At 33.0% G+C, this 20,802-nt stretch overlaps 3 protein-coding genes across 14 annotated transcripts in view; 1 reads left to right on the top strand and 2 right to left on the bottom strand.

Annotated features, from left to right (window-relative positions):
- LOC123706903 (probable phosphorylase b kinase regulatory subunit beta) overlaps positions 1 to 7,835 on the bottom strand; it is an 18,130-nt gene extending 10,295 nt beyond the window's left edge. The window contains exons 1-12 of one of the 8 annotated variants that reach the window (XM_045656509.1): positions 7,732 to 7,784; positions 7,023 to 7,096; positions 5,360 to 5,477; positions 5,137 to 5,272; positions 4,738 to 5,020; positions 4,372 to 4,501; positions 3,909 to 4,060; positions 2,979 to 3,315; positions 2,586 to 2,675; positions 2,018 to 2,041; positions 963 to 1,117; positions 660 to 674 (exon numbers count right to left, since the gene is read on the bottom strand). In XM_045656509.1, the coding sequence (XP_045512465.1) occupies positions 660 to 674; positions 963 to 1,117; positions 2,018 to 2,041; positions 2,586 to 2,675; positions 2,979 to 3,315; positions 3,909 to 4,060; positions 4,372 to 4,501; positions 4,738 to 5,020; positions 5,137 to 5,272; positions 5,360 to 5,477; positions 7,023 to 7,037 (1,455 nt within the window). In that variant the 5' untranslated portion in view covers positions 7,038 to 7,096; positions 7,732 to 7,784. Of the gene's footprint in view, positions 1 to 659; positions 675 to 962; positions 1,118 to 2,017; positions 2,042 to 2,585; positions 2,676 to 2,978; positions 3,316 to 3,908; positions 4,061 to 4,371; positions 4,502 to 4,737; positions 5,021 to 5,136; positions 5,273 to 5,359; positions 5,478 to 5,640; positions 5,765 to 7,022; positions 7,097 to 7,731 lie in introns of those variants that run through there. The other 7 variants (XM_045656510.1, XM_045656512.1, XM_045656511.1 and 4 more) reach the window with 7 other exon arrangements.
- LOC123706905 (ubiquitin carboxyl-terminal hydrolase CYLD) lies at positions 5,986 to 18,141 on the top strand. Of its 5 annotated transcripts, XM_045656518.1 has the most exons (12): positions 5,986 to 6,232; positions 6,320 to 6,380; positions 7,045 to 7,297; positions 8,387 to 8,584; positions 9,056 to 9,252; positions 10,728 to 10,907; positions 11,675 to 11,830; positions 13,510 to 13,698; positions 14,527 to 14,635; positions 15,506 to 15,642; positions 16,252 to 16,435; positions 17,265 to 18,141. In XM_045656518.1, the coding sequence occupies exons 2-12, from the start codon at positions 6,327 to 6,329 to the stop codon at positions 17,456 to 17,458; spliced, it is 1,851 nt and encodes a 616-aa protein (XP_045512474.1). In that variant the 5' UTR covers positions 5,986 to 6,232; positions 6,320 to 6,326; the 3' UTR covers positions 17,459 to 18,141. The 5 variants fall into 5 exon arrangements, with proteins under 5 accessions (XP_045512474.1, XP_045512475.1, XP_045512477.1 ...); XM_045656519.1 differs by lacking the exon at positions 6,320 to 6,380 and having other exon boundaries at positions 7,049 to 7,297; XM_045656521.1 differs by lacking the exon at positions 6,320 to 6,380 and having other exon boundaries at positions 5,990 to 6,232.
- LOC123706906 (protein O-glucosyltransferase 2-like) lies at positions 18,122 to 20,802 on the bottom strand. The gene is made up of 6 exons (XM_045656523.1): positions 20,566 to 20,802; positions 20,285 to 20,493; positions 19,627 to 20,083; positions 19,312 to 19,549; positions 18,548 to 18,847; positions 18,122 to 18,326 (listed from the first exon to the last, which is right to left on the bottom strand). Exons 1-6 carry the CDS (start codon positions 20,736 to 20,738, stop codon positions 18,207 to 18,209), a joined length of 1,497 nt encoding a protein of 498 aa, XP_045512479.1. The 5' UTR covers positions 20,739 to 20,802; the 3' UTR covers positions 18,122 to 18,206.

Raw genomic sequence — 20,802 nt, 5'->3', positions numbered from 1 at the left:
TAAATAAGTGACACCTCTACTGACATACTATTCAACAGTAACAAAGCTGTGAAAATTACACTCCTGTGGTTCACGCAAAACATGGACACTTGAGGCAGTGGTCCGTTGAACAAGCTATTAGCGAAACTGCCTTCACTTGTTGTGAATAATGTATACATTTGTGCAATATAAAGGCAACTATTACGATTGCAAATAAAACATTGGTTTTGAAATCTGTACCATAGGTGTTCCTAGAGACAGCTACAACACTAAACAGTTTTTATTGACATTTTCGATTATCAATATTATGAAAAAAGGTCCTTTTCTCCAACCTTAAACCGAAATCTAAGGAACCTCGACTAGTCGAACAACAGTCTTACCGCACAAGGCCTCAGTAACTGTTGTCAAGATGTTGTATACATTGTCGGCACTTTGCTAGCGCGATTACTTGAATCGTCATCAAACTTTTGGACTCGCATATTATGGACTATACAACGACGCTACAACACTCAACAAGCCTTCTTGTGCAACACAATACGTGTGACGTTTAGAAAATTTACTACTGTTCTGTGGCAACGTGCATTTGACTGTTATTTCGCTACTCATCTTAAAAAGCATAATTTGGCCAAGTGAACACAATGTGCTTTGTAACTCACTTAAAATACGGGGCAGGTACTTACGAACGTCGGTTTAGCCTTAAGTTTGGAGCATGAAAAGGAAAACAAGATGTTTTATCTCAACCATTTATAGATTTTTACACTTTTTAACTTTTATATACTTTAACACTTTATATACTGTAACATAAATCAGGATATTTTCATATCATCTTTAATTTGCCCAATAATAATTATATATAGTTGTTGAGAGAATTGGCTATGCTATGGAAGTTGTCACCTCAATTACTTTATCGGCACAGTGACTTTCTTTAAATCGTTCAAAATCTTAAACTGTTGTGTTACTACATTTTAACTTTATTAACTTACTTGAAAAGCAGAATACCGTCCAGCCCTCCTAGGTCGATTATATGAAGGGAGATACCGTCTTATAGGATCTAACTCGTTTACGTGTAGTAACCCACCCGTTAACAGTTGAGCCAGCACGAACAATGATTGCGCCCATAGGAATAAGCCTCCCGTATCTGTATCAAGGGTTTGTATTCAAATAAATGTTAAATTAAATAATAGTAGAATGTTAAATGCCAATTAAAGGACTTGAAGCTTCATGCGAAGTTAGATTCGTTCGGGCCTTTAAGTATTTTTTCTTATTTTCAAATAATACTTGTATATTATTTATTACGTAAAGTAATTATACAATTACGCATTCACTCTATTGATTTAAATATGTTCGACGTCCTGAAAACTGTGTACAGTTTGTGTTTCCACCACACCAACTTTGTTTATATTAAAATCATTTATACAATAAATAAATAAAGAACGAGATAAAAAAAGCTTAATAGAAATAACTTGTAAATAATTATTCATTTATAAAAAAAACATATTTTTTTTAATGTTGGCCACGTGACACGGTCGAATCGACGATAACGTGAATTGTATTTATTTATCTATCGAATCCTAATAACATTATATGTGTATTTTTAGAATAAAGAGCAACAAACTTGACGTTTGTTTACATGGCGACGCCATCTTATAAAGAAAAGCATTTTGGCGGGATGAAATTATACATCCATAACTACAATTTTAAAGCCAATACTTAATAGAATCACAAAAATATAATTGTATAGGTTCCATAATTACTAATGTATAATCTTATATTTAAAAATTTCTCAAATAGCCCAATGCTACTAAAAGCTATCCTAAAAGAATGCAAAAGGTTTAATAGAGTTCAAAGCTTGAATCTAATAGGAATTAATTGTGTTAAAGACATATGAAAGAAGAATATTCTTTTTTAATTTTTTTGCTAAGCATTAGTGACTGTCCAAGCGAAAAGAAAATATATTATTTAAAAAGGAAGAAAGAAAATTAGAGTGCAGTGCAAGATGGAGCTGTGCTAAGTAAAGCACAAACAACATACATTTTACCTTTATTGTCATCTCCTGGTTTGTCTGAAATTGGTTTAAATATACTTTAGTATAAACAATATACGACCCCAACGGCTAATCAATTAATCGAAAAATTATAATAAAACATCTTTGACGGACTTAACTCCGAATATTACTTTATATAGGTACATAACTCCAGTGTTTATTTTTTATTTTATGTATTATATAATATTAACGCATTTCATTTACTAAAGTTAAAAAAAAACAAATGTCCTAATATTATTTTCTATTGTATTACATACACTAAGTTTTATATTTATTGATTACTCAAACCTTTTATAATATATACGACCTTTTTGGAAATTTGAATGGGTAGTGGTATGGGATAGTAACTAGGTAACCGTGAACAATAGATATGCGGAGGATGAAAGGTGTACCAACCGAAAGGAAGATCCCTTACGAGTTTCATACCGTCCTTAGGGCCTCAGAGGCTGATGTATTGTATATATTCTTAAGGGTCGAAAACACTTGTATAACGCGATTCAAAGTATGACGTCACTAATGTCAAAATATTTAGACTTGAAACAGAGTATGTACTGATACGTACTTGCCGGAACTCTTCGTACGGAATAGGGTTCGTTGCGTTCACTTTCAACACCTTCTCGAGGCACGTAGTAGTACCAGGGGATGACTGGATCTAAAAGCAATTTTTAAAATCATCAAATGAGGCAAATTAATGCATATCTTGATTTAATATTGATAATAAATATAGCTAATGCTGACGTATGCGTAATGTATACGGATATTACATTACTATTTTTATTAACATACTAATTTCCTTTTAGCATTTTTTTCGATCAAGTTGATTTGAAATGACGTTACAAACATACAAAACACACTCTATCTACTTTATATTATTTATAGAAGTATAGACAATATAATATAATAACCAATCCAGAAATAATTTTCTAATTATATATTAATGGTAACAAAAACTTACCACCAAACTCATCCATATATATTCTCGACTTCAACAACTTCTGATACTCCTCAACCTGCTCCGGCAATGTCCTAAACACACCATCAATGATCATCATTACATAGAAAAGCGGCCACTCGGATTCCATTCCATCAAATTCCTTCAATTCACCCTCATTATAATAACGCCTATTGGGATCTTCCAACACACACTTATAACCATCCCGACTAAACCTTTTGAAACCATATTTCCCTTTTAAGCGATTCAAAAGATTCGTTTTAGTTAATTGTACCAAGATATCTTCGTGTGTCGCGAAAGCGGGGAAAGATATTGTTGGCAGAAGAGCGGCGTCAACACCCTGGAAGGACAGAGATTTTAGAAAGAGATATTTTCGAACAAGCAACAAAAATACCATTTCTATATTTTTTTATAAATCGTTTCTTTCATACATTTTTTAAAGCAAAAAAATACTAAAACTCGTGTATAATCGAATGGCAAATGCTTCGTAATTGCAGCAATTAATGAAAATAGTAAGAAAATTTACTATAAGAACAAATGCAAAATTATAGAACCTGCAGTTTAACTACTAACAGCATAATTGGCCAGGGCCAATTACAACCACAGCACACACGCATTAAACAATTCTACCGTTTTCTTAAAAAAAAAATTATCTGTCTATTATTATTATTTTTTGATTATTGTTGTTTTATGTGTTTCTGTGTGTGTGTTTTGTTATTAATAAATGTTACGTCTATGTCTAGTTGCCAAAATGACCACTGAAGATGAGTTCTATCAAACAAACTCTTTAGCTTAAAGAATAGTACAAGTACAAAAATATACATATAAAACCGCATTGATCAGTAAGTTAGCTTTATTGCCATAGTTTACTATGTCTCACTATTACTTAACTTGTTATTTTCTTATAATTAACAAAATAATTAGAATTTTTACCTTAGAACTAGATTCCCGTGGCAACATTGTTTCAAAAATACTTCTATTTCTATTGTGTGCGTCAATATCCACGTATACAACGCTCCATGACGCTCCTTTGTCACCAAATAAATTGCATCCATTGATTGCTTCGAGGGCTGCCTTGGCCATACCTTTAAAAAGTCCAATGTTCCATACAGTATAATATCGATGTCTACAAAATGTGTAATCTCAAACATATATGTTTATTTTAGTTCTAAAATATCATGCATAACATTTTCATTAATGTCAGTTATTAAATAGTAAGAGAGAGATAGCCTATTAAATGTAGAGTCAAAGTAAAGCGGAGCAACTTTTATTTCTAGTATATCTAGGGTTATAAAGAAAGACTACTGATTTATGTTCAAAAGTGGTGAGATGAAATTATCAGAATTTACATTCTTTACATTATTAAGTTGGTATTGATGAAAGGAGAGGTTTTTACCTATGGATGATGCATGAATTTCTGGTGTGCCATCATTGTATTTAGAACCTCGTTCCCACATGCCATAATCAGGTGTTCTGTATGCCCTTTCAACATAGTATACCAGGTTTTGAACAAATGCAACTTCATCCTATAAATTAAAATTGTATTTTTAAAGTTACATTACAAATCATTTTATTACCTGGCGACCCAGCTCAGACAACTATATGTAATGTTATTTGAAATTCTCCATTAAAAATTTCCATCTTCAATAAAAAAAATATTTAAAGCTTTCTGTATATAATTAAATAAAGAAAACCTTGCCTCAAAATAGATGAGAAACTAATAAGAAAAGATTTTACAAAGTACAACAGTTTACACACTTACTTGTGTATAAATGATTTGAAGTCCAGATGTTATCATTTGTACCAAAAAAAGTAAGTATAAGGACACTACATCAATTTGTAAGTGATGGTACTGATCGTCATCAAGTACTGGTTCTCCTGTTGTGAGATGGAACTTAACATGCAATGCATGGGCCGCACTCTGCCTCGTCTTGAAGGCTTCTACTCTCGCTGCTTGCTTGATCCAGCATTCTAATACACCTCTCATACATTTTACTGTGCTCTGCCCTAATTCATGTGACTTTCCACGATCATCATCTATACGCCTTAGGGAAATAAATGTATTAAAGAAACAGAAGGCCAATATTTAATTTGTGAAAAAGGGCAAACAAATGTTTAGGCATTTAAATTTGAATGAAAAATTAATTAGAATTTGACTTACCTATAAGCTTGGTAAAGGCCCCACACAGCTGAAGCACAGTAAATACTATCCCTCACACTTGCTATATGAAGATCAGAGGAAAGCACTGGGAATAAACCAGTTATGGGGCTTTGAAATCGTAGTAGCTGCCGTTTAACTGTAAATTATAATTTTAAAATCAGTAAAAACTGTGTCATGGATTAAACATTAAATGGCTAAATTCTTAAAAATAAAAGGCACTTACCAATGGCATAATAAATATCTAGCTGTCGGACAGTATCTTCATAATTAGCTATTTTCAAAAATTGCTGAGCATTAATGTCATCAATGCTGCCCTGGCGAATCATTAGGTCCCGATGATCCTAAAACAAATTTAAAATACTTTTTCTTAATTTTTATGTCTAAGGACAGGGAGGTAATAATATAGTTTATATAGACTATTCAATGAGTATAGAAAAGCAATAAGCAAATCCCACAAAGTTTAAAATATAATTGAAGGTGAAATTAATAATGTAAAGAGATTACTTTCAATAAATAAACAAGTACACACACTGTAACACTAACACTTGTCTTATTCACTAATCACTTCACGGCTGTTTTGATTTTTTGACAGTTTATGTTTAATGTTTGTTCAAGATTTTGATAGTACTTTCAAGGTCAAAAGGTCACCCACAGATTATAATCATTAACTTCAATTACCAGACAGATTAACTTGCTAAGGTATATTGTAAGTGTAAAACTTACATATGTGCCATAAAATTATGAGAATTATTGCAATCGATTAACATTGAATGAATTTAAATATAATATTATTATTATATGAGTCAGTCGAATTTATTTAGAATATTACTTCTCTAAACATCCTCAGTGAAATTATTGACACATAGGTGACACTTCATGTTTAACTTGAAAATTATAAAATTCTGCGAGTTTCGCGACTTGTGTACACAATAAATATTTATATTGATGTGGATTTTATTGTTGCTTTTTTTTAACGAGGTCACATATTTGACTAATAATTATCCATTTGTTTTTAAATAACATTTATAGGGTTGTTAGTGGTGGTAAATGGTAATTAAATTACCCTCGTCGATGAAAGTCTTTAGCCATCAGTCAGGTAAATTACGTGTATTTTTTATTATACTAAAAAATATATTGTTTTGATTCTTTAGACTTGTTACTCTAGACTATTTACTATCGTTAGGAATAAAATGAATCATGAGGTGCAAGAGGAGCCCAAGACATCCAGCAACAGAGAGTCACAGGTTGAATGGATTTTTACAATGTTCACACATAAATTAACCATGCATCTTTTCACATTAAAAACAAATGAATAGATATGAAGACATTGGGTCCATAACAAACACTCATGGTGGGGTATGTGTGTGTGTATGTCTGGTCTGGGTATTGCTTTTGATTGGATATTCAATGGAGACAAACATTTTAAGAAATTATTGTTTTAAACTTTAAATATTGTAGTCTATAAAGTAAAACTAAATATAAATTCGGTTAAGTGCTAATATACTGTTATACATGAAGCAGAAACTAAAATAAACAGTTCCTTAAAATGATAAATACTGATAATTTGTAACCACCATATTTATAACATATTTTAATATTGACTATTTGAGACAGATGGGCGAGTAATTGAAGCATGAGGTGTGTTGCATACTGCATTGTGTCACTAATTATCTGTATAGATATATCAATAATCCTAACTTAACTAACTATATTAGTATACAACTAAGTGTCCTTTAATATGGAAAGTGAAGCCCATGATTAGTTTATTTAACAAACTTAATAATGTGGTCTCTAAATGATCATAAATTTCTTTAATTAACTTAAATTATAAGAGGATATAGAAAACAATTTCAATGCTGCCCTGGTTTTTTACATTGTTTGCTTACCCTTCTTCTTTTCATTGTATAGCTAGATCTGTTCAGTTTAATTGGAGGAAGTTGGCCACCAGCACCAAGAGCACCTGAGAGACAATATGGTACTGTACCAAGAACACCCAAGAAAACTCCACAGTATGCTCATGAAAGAGTGAAGTCAGTGAATCTATTGAATCACATAGTTCCAGATAGAAGAAAGAAACCAGTGTTAAATTCTGCTTCAAGCAGTAATTTTTATACTAAGATGGTGCATGATACAAAGAAAATTGAAACTGGAGTTCTAGTGGGTATGAAGCTTTTTATTAATTACTTATAAAAATATACTTTAATTTATTTTTATGTTTCATAGCATGCACATGATTCCTTATCTCCACTATCTATTTAAAATGTAAGTAAGTATATAATTTATGAATTAGTGTTTTAATCTAACAAACATACATAAAAATTGCACTAAAGTGAACAAAACAACATTCTAATTTACTGCATACATGTAAAATATATTAGTATAAGCGTATAGTATTACAATATCTTTAGGACCAATTCAGATTTTTTTAAAATAAAATATTGTTTAGTACAACTTATATTAAAAATTATTAGTATTACGCGCAGTACCACGGTAAACCTAGCAAACCATCAACTAGGTGAATTAGGAATGGTAGTTATTAATGTAGAGTTTTAAAGGATCAGATCAGATCCAAGACAAAAAAGGATTTATTCTTACCATAATTCACATATTATCCTTACAAAGATCCAATCTTGCGCGTAAATATTTTTACTACTCGATAGGTTAAAACATAGACTACGTAGTAGGACGTCCAATTTTAACTTTCCTATTTCTAATTATAGAATATGCGGGTGAGACGTCGATCGTCAGTTGTTACGCGCTATGTCCATGTCGCAAACGTATTATCTTAGGGAACTTTCAAGAGACGAAATACCGCTATGCGTACTCCAATACGAAACCAGTGTGTTTTTGTTATTAACTATATTCTTATTACAAAATGTTTAACATATTCGGTCACAGTGACCATCAGTACAGACACCTGAAAATTATCTTTTTTCTAAGAGACTAGTATTTCTAAATTGATGTGACAATGTAATCACTATGCGAAAGTGCTTAAATCAACGTATTCATTAAGTGGGCTCGTCGATTTGCTGTTTACCGGCACTACGGGTGCCGGCTAATTGCGTCGCTTGTAACTTTCGCAATCTATATACGCCGCAACTAATTTCGTGAGACCCTTAAAGTTCTTTTAACTATTGACTCTTTGGTCATTATATATGGACTACAACTGGACATCATTTATCGGGACTAGATAAAATTCTTAGCTTACAATAAATGTTTGCCAGGAAGAGACATTATTGACGTCTTTCAGATGTAGGCGGTAATGGAATTCCGGAAGAACTGTATGACACACCATCTCTAGGATCACCTAGATCAATACCTCAATGGCAGGGAAGACAATCACCCATACACTTACAAGACGACATTGGTGTTGGTTCGTTGGTTGAAGTCGCAACTGACGTTAACCAGCATTACTATGGTGTGGTTCGATGGATTGGAATTATTGATGGTGAGTATTCATTGTCTTTTAATAAAAAAAATTAATGCATGCTTTTGTAGCCTTTCTTCGTAGTCTAAATTACTGCAGGTCGTGCCCGTCTAGAAAAGCCCTAACCGATGTGTCAACTTGCTGACTATCCTCAGCTTGTCTCATTTGGTTAAACCAAAGGAAAGGCGATCGACACCGACTTCTCCTGCCATCACTCCTCTCTTCCATTACCAGCTTCTCGAGACTATTCGGTTCTCTCCTGGTAATGGGAAAGTAGCTAAACACCTGGTTGTAAACGATAATTGACTGTCTTCAATGGTTTCCATATCGGTACGATGCTAGACTCCTTTAATTGTATGCAACGTAGTTGAGTTTGATATAAAATAATAATAGTAAATTATATGCAATTGGGCTTATTCATACAAAATATTGTTCTTACTATATTATTACCTCATTTGAATGTAATAATTGTTCTGTTTATTTTCTCCTTAGACACAGCAACAGCAGGTGTAGAGCTGGAACAGAACGTGTGTGGTTTGGGAGATGGCATTCGTAACGGGCAACGATTATTCCCCTGTGCTCCGGGACGTGCGTTGTTCGTACCACTTGCATTGTGTCGACGTGATGCGAGGTTCAGAGACACGCCCCCGCCGGAACGACATTTGCATAATGATGAACATTTCGATCAGGTAATCAATGGTGGCGCACTCTACAACAGAATATAACATAATTAACATAATAATAATAATTTGGCGCTAGAACCCGAAATGAGTCTTGACCTGGGATTGCATCCGTTTCTTTGATCATTTTAATTTCATGGACAAGGAGGAGCCTTCTAATTGACACATGTCGTTGATTTTCTTGATTTGAGATGGTTTCCTTACAATGTTTGCTTTTACCGTGCGAGCGAGTGTGCTTGTACTTAGGAAAGAATGTCCATTGGTCTTCAGCCGGTGTCGAACCTACGACTCACAGGGATTTAAATCGCACGCTAAAGCCACAAGGCCAACACTGCTTTTATGAAGTGGTATACAAGTCCAAATTAGCTCCCTAAGTTTAACCCCAGATGTGGTGAAAGATTGCTCTAACAATTGTTGTACGCTCGGCAACGTAACGTGTTCGTCGTTTTCAACGAATAATGAATTTAGAAAATATCGAAAATGACTTTAGGAATGGTTCTGCTCTTAGTAATTGAGCTTCTAAACCGTTTAGGAACTCTTCGGAATCCTGTAAAAGTGACGATTTAATTGTTTATTAATTTAATGACGACTTTATTGCTTTGCGATAGGATATATTACAAAGCATTCAATTGTGTCAATGTTGCTTTATCGGTCGCTTTTTTTTCTTTAGCTTATTTGTAGCCATTTTTTCTAAAAATTTCTGTTATACATACTTTAAGGGGCCACCTAGGGTGTGCCTACTATCCACAAATTATGTTAGAAATTGTCGTAAATGTCGTTTTAAGTAAAACTAAATCTACTATCACTTTATCGTCATACTATATTAATACTTAGATATGATATACAAAGTAATAAAAGATTAAATCGAAATTAAGAAAAACACTTTTTGAACGGATTAAAGCTATGTATTATTATTAAAACTTATAATTATTTATCTGTATTTATTGTTGTTAAAACAACTTTCTCTGCCGCTGTGATACTTTTGACATTTAACACCTTTTGTCTTCAGTCACCGTGACCACGCACGCTGAAAAGCACGCGAAACGTCGGAAAAAATTATAATTCAGAATTATGTAAATAATTATAAGTTTTAATAATAATACATAGCTTTAATCCGTTCAAAAAGTGTTTTTCTTAATGTGTAAAAGCTATTTTAACAAAAGACAATACTAATTCGAAATTACTGAGTCACTGAGCCTTTTCAAATTATTATTAGTAATGTAAAAGCACCACAGGCTGGGAACCATTTCTCCTGACTCTATATTTCTTTAAACCACTTTTCGTTCAAGATAGAAGTGATCGAAGTGAAAGCTGTACCGTACCGTGATATTCTTCTCTTTATTTTTATATTTTGTATTACATATATTAAATTTAAGCTAGATTACTATTTGTTGGGAGCGCTTTATGTTAATAGTATTGTGTTTCTGAACCTCCATGACACCTCCTGTAGGCTTACTTATTAAAATTAACATTATCATTTCCAGCCCGATTGCCCAGTAGTCCCAGGCGTTGTACCGCCTTTGAACTCTTTAGGCGACTTAGCAGGCAAGAACCGAGGGATTCAAGGACATCACAATTCCTGTTATCTCGATGCAACATTGTTTGCTATGTTCACTTTTACAAGCGTTTTTGATGCTCTCCTATATCGACCACCAGAACATGAAGTAAGTTATATTGACATGAGTTTATACAAATAAAACAAAAAATCTAAGATCTGGAAGGTATAGTGAATTATAAAGTCTTGAGTTCTCGATATATAAATTAATTCATATAACTTTAAACCTTAAAACTGTTTTTTCTCACTATAATCATGGTTTTCTTTTAATAACAGCTTGACTAATTCTTTAAATTACTTTCAACTGTAGTAGGGCCTATTTAATAAATGACATTTGACAACTCATAAAGGTAGAATAATGTCTTTTAATGCCAAAATAATATCTAATTTTTTCGAAGTTGGAACTGCACTATTGCTTAACTTGTTTCAAGTCCAATTGTATATTTATTCCAATAAAGACATTATAAAGTAATTTTGTAATTCACTTTCACTTATTAACTTTTCTAAACATAGCAACTTCTGTCCTAAAGGTACAATGTAATGGTAATCCACATTGTGATTATAATAAATTCAGTAGGTATAAGTTATTTTTCATAATAACTGAATTCGATTGACGTATGTTTGAAGTCTGTATCGATTCGTTCACTTTAATCGTTATTTAAGCTGCAGATCAAACTGACAGATGTCAAATGTCAATTTAAACAAAACTAAATTTCGCAACTTCGCTTAAATCTGAACCTACTATAATTACATCTTTTGAATAGCAACACAAATTAACAGACTTCTATATAATTTTTGGGCCCATATTCCAAAATGAATTAATTTAACATTGTTTTTATAACTATGCCAAGGTACTGTAAAGTCTAATTTATATAGGATTCACCGCACTACAGTGAAGTACAACGCGTACTTCGCGAAGAGATAGTGAACCCGTTACGACGTCACGGCTACGTGCGAGCCGACCGCGTTATGAAATTGCGTACGTTACTTGAAAGGCTTTCGGACGTGCCCGGGCTTACTTCAGAAGAAAAGGTATTATGAAAACTATTTAGTGTTTATATATTATACATAAATAATGTATATTTACTATAAGGTAATTTTGCTCATACAATTTTTGTGACGGACATGTTATGAGCTATGTTACCTTAGGCAGTCATTAGCTGATTGAAATTAGTTGCTTCATACCGCATTGGTTAATGCCAATGTTTTAGTGCTCTGCTATACAATGAGATTTATTTAACGTCTTGTTCGTGGTTTTTTTTTACCTAAAAAAGCTGTGTGTTTAAGTAGAAAGAATAAAATAGTAAGTAAATGTTTAAAAAAATAATTACAACCGAAAAAACAACACTGAAACATTTGAATGCTTTGTAAAATATTAGATACTTACATATGAAATTGGCGTTTTGTATGGGAGGAATAAAAAGTCGAATATTTTTAAATATAATATATTTAAGTAATCAAAGTATGAACCATTGTTTTCTATGCACTTTTGTCTTCTCATAGGTAGTTCATTGATCCCTTTACTAAAAAAAAACAGTCGGACGGGAATCAATAAAATCTGTGAAGGCGATTGGGACTGCCCCATCAGAGTTAAATTTTTGCCCTTGCAAGAAGTTGTCCAAATTTCGAAAAAAATGGTAATCTGTTGGAGCAAGGTCCGGGGAGTACGGAGGATGTCTTAGACATTCCAATTGAAGCTCTTCTAATTTGGTAGCCATCTGTTGTGCAGTGTGTGGTTTAGCGTTGTCGTGAAGTAGCAGTGGCGTGGAGCGATTGACCAGCCTAGGTTGTTTAGCCGCTAGCTTTTCCATCATGGTTTGCAATTGCTGACAATAGACATCAGCCGTAATAGTCTGGCCAGATTTGAGAAAACTGCAATTAACAATACCGGCACTAGTCCACCAAACGCTTACAAGTAACTTTTTTGGGGTTAATTTTCGCTTGGGGCAGGATTTGGCTGGCTGGCCAGGATACAACCATTGCGCTGAGCGCATCCGATTATCGTAAAGTTTTTTATCACAGGTAATGATTCGGTTTAAAATACCTTCATTATTGTGCCGGTTCAGTAATGTAACGTAGCAGTCGACGCGCGTTTGCCGGTTTGCTTCAGTCAATTCGTGAGGTACCCACCTTTCAAGCTTTTTAATCTTCCCAATTTGCTTCAAGTGAATTAAAACAGTTTTATCACTAACACCGCAGCCTGCAGATAACTCGGACGTGGTTTGCGATGGATCCGCTTCCACAATAGCTTTCAATACTTCATTATCAACTTGGGTCTCAGGCCGTCCACGGGGCTTGTTCTGCAGGTCGAAATTTCCAGAACGATAACGTTGGAACCAAAAACGAACTGTGTTTTCTTTTGCAACATGACCGCCCGACACATCATTCACCCTTCGAGTCGTTTCCGCAGCACTAGTGCCACGGCGGAACTCGTAGTCGTAAATAATGCGATACTTTAAGTTTTCTATTTTGTAAAATGAGTGACGCGAACAGAAAAAAACTAATGAATGACGGTTATCGAAGCACAAATACATGAGTAAATAGCTGTACAAATTTGAATTTGAAATTCCTAACCAAAGAGGAGGTATTTGAGGTCAAAGTGGCCAGTACGACAAAACGCCAATTTCATATGTAAGGACCTAATATATCCTATCACAAATCAATAAAGACATCCTTAAATTAATAAATAATTAAATTTTCCTATTTTACAGGATCCCGAAGAATTCCTAAACGGTCTAGTAGCACAGTTATTAAGGGCTGAACCATTCCTAAAGTTATCTTCAGGACAGGAGTCGTATTGCTACCAATTGTTCGTTGAAAAGGACGAACACGTTACATTGCCGAGCGTACAACAATTGCTAGAGCAATCTTTCGCCACATCTGGGGTTAAACTTAGTGAGGTAATTTGGACTTGTATACCACTTCATAAAAGCAATTTTGGCCAGGCTTCATCGTGCGAGTCTCATCCCTGAGGTCGTAGGTTTCGATCCTCGGTTTGCACCAATGCACTTTCTTTGTGCGCATCTAACACTCGCTTGTAGTATGATACAAGGCATCGTGAGGAAACTGGCATTTGTCATACCCAAAAATCGATGACATGTATCATGCACAGAAGGCTGATTTTATAGACCTTTGTCTATAAAATAAAAATTATCGAAGAAATGAATGTAATCTAAGGCCAAGACCCATATAGGGTTGTAGCGCTACTAGATTATTATTATTATATCTATTTATTTTAAGTTATTTACATTAATATATGTTATATTTTACTATCACATGAGTGAACAAATTAACGCAATTTTTTAAATGTATGTATTTATTTCGTAATCATACAGAATACGACATAAATTATATATAATAAAAAACAATCATCCTAAATATATATCCAAAGATGGAATACATAGTATTTACAAAAATGTTCAAACATTATCGAAAGGAAAAAGCAATAAAAATTATTCAATACATTTAACTTAGTAATACCTCATTTTGTGTGATGATGCAGAATTGATGGTGTGTTTGTGGGGTGTGCTCATGATTCAGGTGATTTTGCGCTATGGATATTCTTAAATATCGTTTATTTTATGTCCGCGCTGCGCGATACAAAAAGCTTGTTTTCTGCGTGTCGATGTGAAGAACGCGAAACGAAATTAATGGAATTTAAATGCTGCTGGTAGGATGGTTAGCGAGAGATTATTTTATTTTATGACAATATTATTTGTTTTTTTAAGGTCCCTGCAGCATTTATTATTCAGATGCCTAGGTTTGGAAAGAACTACAAATTGTATCAAAGGGTTTTGCCGTCACCACTTTTGGATGTGACCGATCTAATTGAAGGACGTAAGCCATATTTTTATATATTAACACTAAATTTATTTAGATATTTTTTTTGCATTATTACCTATTTTAAAGCACTACAAACTTGTACACAAATCAAAGATTTTACAAAGCGATATTTCGTGAACTATATTTTATTTATTCTATGCATATCGCCTGAGAGATATAGAGATAGATACTTTTGGCCTGAAGGCAAACAAGTCACGTGTTATCTGAATGTTATATGATTTTAGATTTAACTGATTCGTAACAAATAACAAATCATAATTTGAGATTAAATATCATCGTTAAATGTCAAAAAAACAATTCATAATAATTTAATTCAAGTAATTTTAAAATATTTAACTGCCTCCAAATTTGTTTATAATCCACGCATTTCTGGAGATTTTAAGATTTACGGAAACTTTGATATCATTCATATCAATGTCTTAAGAACTTAAGAAAACACTTTTTAAACGGATTCAAGCTATGTATTATTATTATAAACTTATAATTATTTACATAATTTTTTTTTCTGACGTTTCGCGTGCTTTACAGCGTGCGTTGTCACGGTGACTGAAGACAAAAGGTGTTGAATGTCAAAAGTATCACAGCTGTAGAGAAAGTTGTGTTATCTGTATTTATTTCCCCGGAGTTGATATCGACTAAAAAATGACGGAAAAATTTAAATTTAAAATTATTTAAATAATTATAAGTTTATAATAATAATACATAGCTTTAATCAGATTAAAAGTGTTTTCTTAATGTGTAGAAGCTATGTTGACAAAAGACAATACTATACCTATACTTACGAAATTTAGCACACGTGTTGGGAGGCCTAAATAGGTCGTACTAATCAGGTCAAACTAATGTTTCTTGCATTTATGGCTCTAGTACCCCGTCAGTGCGCGGTATGCGGCAGTCTTGCACGTTGGGAGTGCAGTGCGTGCGTGGCGGGTGGAGCCCTCGATACAGGCGCCCTTTGCTCTTCTTGTTTAAGACTCGCGCACGCTACTCGCCCAACACATAAGGTATAGTAACAAAGATAGATCGATTGATAGTGGTAATTTGTCAGGTTTAAAATTTGAATGAAGAGATTTCAATTGACCGACCATTTGAAAAGATTTCAAGGTTACAACAGGAATTGATTTACCCGGTAAGGGGGCGTTCCAGTATTACGTCGCGCAATTTTTGTAGATTCCCCATACAATGCGCCGTAACGTTTCTGTTTCCAATAGTAAAACGTTTCGTGACCAACTCCAGTGGCTCTTTAAACCTAAAACTTACCATTATGTGGTGTTAAAGTACAGGAAAGCAGACAATAATATTAACAATAACGCGTAATTCAATCCCCGCTCCGCATCGTAACGTTTTACAAAAGGAACAAAAAATGCGTTACGTAATTCTTGAACGCTCCCTAAATAAAATTTTGTCTATGTCCGCCATTACCGCTCCTTACGGTGCAGGAAGACATATTTAGTGTGGTATATTTATTGTTATTTACATTTGGATTATCTGGAATAAACTGTTCTTAGCAGCGCCCATTAACATGCTAGACCGTTTATTTTTTACCTGTTTTGTGATATTGTGTTGTAAATTAAGTGTTTTATATGAATAAAGAAATTTTATTTTTGTTTTAGGCAACACCGTTGACAATATGTGAGGAATACGCGAATATATTGGAATCGTGTCCCGTGCCACGTGTTTATATGGAGTTATTCGCAGTTCTTTGTATAGAGACAAGTCATTATGTTGCCTTTGTCAAGACTGGCGTCGCACACGATGCTCCTTGGTGCTTCTTTGATTCCATGGCGGACCGAAAAGGTATTTTTTTAGTTTGGAAATATATTCTACATATTTTTTTTTTATGGTTATCTGTAATAGTTTAAGTTTCTCTTGGAAACAATTCTCTGTATTAAATGTGTATATCTATATATAACATTAGTGTACCAATACATGAAAGGCCGGCAACGCACTTGCGAGCCTTCTAGCAATATGAGTGTCCATGGGCGGCGGTATCACTTATCATCAGGTGAGCCTCCAGCCCGTTTGCTTCCTATTACATAAAAAAACATAGTTTATATTATACTCGCTCGCTTCGCTCCTCGCTTTACAGCAAATATCGAATTAATTAATTAATAATTTTTAGCGCGTATTATTCCGAAAAAGTATATTTTTTTCTTAACTACGTAAAATAAAGACAATGTAAGCTGATATAAAATTTACAATCTAATGGATTATACCGATTACAAAAAGATAGTGTAATAATATATATAGGTATATACAAAATACTTTACTACTACAATTGTACAATAGTTGACCTGTGCCCACTTCGTTGTACGACTTTTTGTGACTTAAATATAAAAGTTGAACATAACTGTGAGGTTGATAATTTTATTTTCATCTTATTTTAGAACTCAATAATATGTGATCGTTAATGTAGCGTTTGTTAAACACTTTTCGGTTTTTCTCGAGAAATCCGACTATTTAGAAAAAACATTTCATTCTTTCGAATATAGCCAATGATACTCAGAAATCTATTGAATTTTAATCAAATCAAATTTCGTTCCAATGTAGAGATTACCTTACCTCCTACAACTTCACAAACTCTCTTTTAATAGTATTAGTGTAGATAATTACCGCTTAATTCCAGGTGAACGCAACGGCTACAACATACCAGAGATAATAGAAATAGAGGAATTAGCGGGTTGGGTTAGTGACGAAGGGGGTCGGGCTTTACACGCTTCCGCGCCTCACGATCGCCTTCTACCCGGCCACGCTAAACGGTTACTCGCAGACGCATATATGTGCTTCTATAGGAGCCCCGACGTTGCTATGTATAGATAGACAAGTCACTAGTATCTGATAGTCTACGCGGAGTTGGGAAATGTCACGTTATTAAAGTTTGACAGTTGTCACCCTGATATGAAATTTTTTTTTAGCAAATATGAATTACTGTACTATCGCATAATTGCTTCACGGGTCCTTTCCGTGCAGACTTTATGGTGGGATTTACAAACGAGACTGTACGAACTGTGACTCCAAAAAAACTCTTATGTCAAATTCCAATACGTTTTTCACATTTGAAAGTCAATCAAAGTGCATATTGTAATTCGTACCTCAAGTCACACAAATATGTCTAACTTAAAAAATGGTTTGATAGCTCTTTTCATGTTTATGAAACCGGCATGCCTTAGAAGTTAGAAAGAAAAAGTCGACTGTATCAGGCACAGAAGACTGATCTCCAACTAGCCTATTAGAAAAATCAAATTATTATGACACGATTCAGAAATACGAGGCCCAAACCAAAAAGGTTGTATGTAATGAAAATTCGAAATTCAATTTTTTTTTATTGTGTGATAAGTCTTCCAATGATTTCAATTATTTTATTTATAAATCTTGTTACCTGCTATAGTTTTGTGTATTATAGAATATTTTGTTAATAAGTTATTTCTATTAAATTATTTGTTATGTCACCGCACATTAGTGACCATGATAAAAATACACATACAATTTAAAATAAAATATATTTAAATAGTTTGTTTTTCTTTTGTACTATATTACTAATGAGAATGTTACAATACTATAAGTTAGTCTAGAGTTCATCATGTGTTTCTGATTTCTTTGAATCACAAGTACATTCAAATTTTGTCTGTGGCACATGTGCCATATTTTCATCCACAGTTATTTCCCCAACAATTCTTTTACTCCATTCCTGTCCAAAAATACATTCATTAAAAATAGTTTTAAATAGTAAAACTGCCTCTATAATTTAGTACATCCAGAAGAGTTGTACACCTATAGAAAGACTTTTTGGCTTATATCTCACTAAAAACAACATTTATTTTGGGGTTCAAAGCATGTGCTTTGATCCAGAATTAACCTTCATAAGTTGGTATATATCTATTTAATGCTTAGAAATCTGTTAAAACTTACCGAAAATAAGGAAACATGATAACAGATAATATGGTGAGGCAGTAAATGGTTGTTTGCAAATTTTCTACCGTTTCTGGCAATTTTGTAAGCTTTAGCATCATTTTCTTGAGCCCAAAGAATTTGTTTCTTCAAATCTGAAAGGTCTCTAGCTACTGGTACATAATGAATCCAAGGTTTTAATTGGCTATAGAAATGTTCATAATATGGTGAATCTTGTTTTAAAACTAATCCACCCCCAGCCAAAAGATAAGGCAGTCTATATGCGGCCACAGTACCATCTATGTTAATTTGATATTTGTACTATAAAAGAATTATAAAAATACATAATTTGTAACAATATATAAATAGTTCAGAGTTAAAATAGTATGAAAATCTAACAAATTTTCTCTTAAAAAATGATTCATTCTGTCAAATCATTGAACCTATTATCACACAATTGTCCTCAGTTAATATTAAACATACAACCATCTTCTTTTTGAGGTTAAGGAATATAGATAACATTTTATGTTATAATTCCACAAATTTAGCAAATTTACTTCTGGGTATAAAGATCATACAAGACACATTTGTCTTCAAACCCCATTGGTTTTGATTTTACTGTCAGAGAAATAGTAAGTTTGCATGTAGTTTATTCAAAACTAAGGATGCCTATTATGCATTACATTTATTACTGGCCCTTTTGTACAATCTTTCCTTCGTATGAAAATAGCATATGATCTTAAGTTGTAAGTCATTCTAAACAAAACCTGTTGTTTAATACTTACATCAAAAAACTTAAAGAAAGATATATGGGGCACCTTTGGACCATACTCAGCTTCCTTATCACGAAAGAAAAAAAAGTTTGTTAGTGAAGCATTCAATAAATCTGGATTTGCTCTAGCAATGTCAATCAACTTTAATCTTTCAGCTCGAGAGTCCCTGCCTCTCCAGAAGGCACGTGGTTCACGTTGAGACCATTTTGGATCAACATTTCCTTGCACAGATAAAACATCTAATGTCACCCTGTAAAGCAACATTATAAAAAAATTTAAATTGCAAGCATTATTTAAATAAATTTCTAACAAAAATACAAAATATACCTCCCCATATTTTCTAAGCTTGATTCTGTGATATCATAAGTTGGCATTACTATGTCAATTGAGTCATTTCTTCCACACCATGAAAAAATTGGTAAGTTTTCATCACCCTTTCTAACTAAAGGCCAATCACCCAAGTTTATCACAAGTTCCATATCCGGTAGAACAACTTTCCTTGTAATGGCTAGTAAAATGTTATCAGCAAACATATTAAAACCAATGTGTTTACCATAACATTCTCTATAAATCTCATTATTTTTTATAACATAGTGACAAAAACTTGTGCTCTCTGGATTATGGTATAATTTTATTATCTTTTTGATTGCATTTCTTATTTTAATACTATTGTAGGGATTGAGATCATTTTGTATTTGCTCATAGGTAGTAGGGCAGTCATTGTTTAATAACCATATATTTAAGTCTTTTTCAGGGCATCCACACTGATCTGGTAGAATAGTTTCTAAAAAAATATATAATATATATAGAATAATTAAAAATTAAAATTATTATTAATTATTCAAAATAAAAAATATTAACTGTTTGTAGAAACTTGTTTGAAATAATTTGATTGTGATTTTAATAACTAAGATTGTGAAAGAATATTTATACAAGTAAACTTAAAAAATATTCATTAATTGTCATTAACTAAATAATAGCAAACCTTTTATAATAATAGGCGAATTTTGAATGTGTTTACTTTTGTAATATATATTAATAACCAGTTTTGAACACTCTTCATACACTTTGTATCGTACTATAAATGTTCCATCCTTTCTATCTAGTATATTAGACCATATTCTACAGTGAGATTTTTTACGAGAATTGCCAGTGATTTCTACTGCTACCTGGCGGCCAAACTCACTGGTATACCTGAACACAAGAAGTAATTAGCAACTAACAAAAAAGACTAAAAGATAACTCTTTAGAAATTATCATACTTACGATTCCTCATTTAAATGGGTAAAGTTTATAAAAAAATATCGTGCCGGCAAAACTACTTTGTGAGGTTGTAGACCTGGTCCGTATATAGATATATTTTCAACACACGTAACATAAGATACAGTTATGCTTAAAAATAAAATAAATCTAGCTAAAACATAATATGGCAAACACATGATTTGTACGATTAGTACAAAGCTATAAAGCTAATGTGATTTCTGATACTGAAACGATTTTAGG

Source organism: Pieris brassicae, chromosome 3 (assembly GCF_905147105.1).
Source record: "Pieris brassicae chromosome 3, ilPieBrab1.1, whole genome shotgun sequence".
NCBI classification, from domain to species: Eukaryota; Metazoa; Arthropoda; class Insecta; order Lepidoptera; family Pieridae; genus Pieris; species Pieris brassicae.
Note: the sequence above shows the minus strand (reverse complement) of the source record. Positions and strands in the feature narration are given on the sequence as shown.

Coding starts and splice junctions, on each gene's coding strand:
- LOC123706905 (XM_045656518.1), top strand. CDS start 6,327: ATGAATCATGAGGTGCAAGAGGAGCCCAAGACATCCAGCAACAGAGAG. Junction 10,908..11,674: donor ATCGACCACCAGAACATGAA/GTAAGTTATATT, acceptor TAATTTATATAG/GATTCACCGCACTACAGTGA. Junction 15,643..16,251: donor CTACTCGCCCAACACATAAG/GTATAGTAACAA, acceptor TTTTTGTTTTAG/GCAACACCGTTGACAATATG.
- LOC123706906 (XM_045656523.1), bottom strand. CDS start 20,738: ATGTGTTTGCCATATTATGTTTTAGCTAGATTTATTTTATTTTTAAGC. Junction 19,550..19,626: donor AGCTTAGAAAATATGGGGAG/GTATATTTTGTA, acceptor GTTGCTTTACAG/GGTGACATTAGATGTTTTAT. Junction 18,848..19,311: donor CTTTCTTTAAGTTTTTTGAT/GTAAGTATTAAA, acceptor ATTCTTTTATAG/TACAAATATCAAATTAACAT.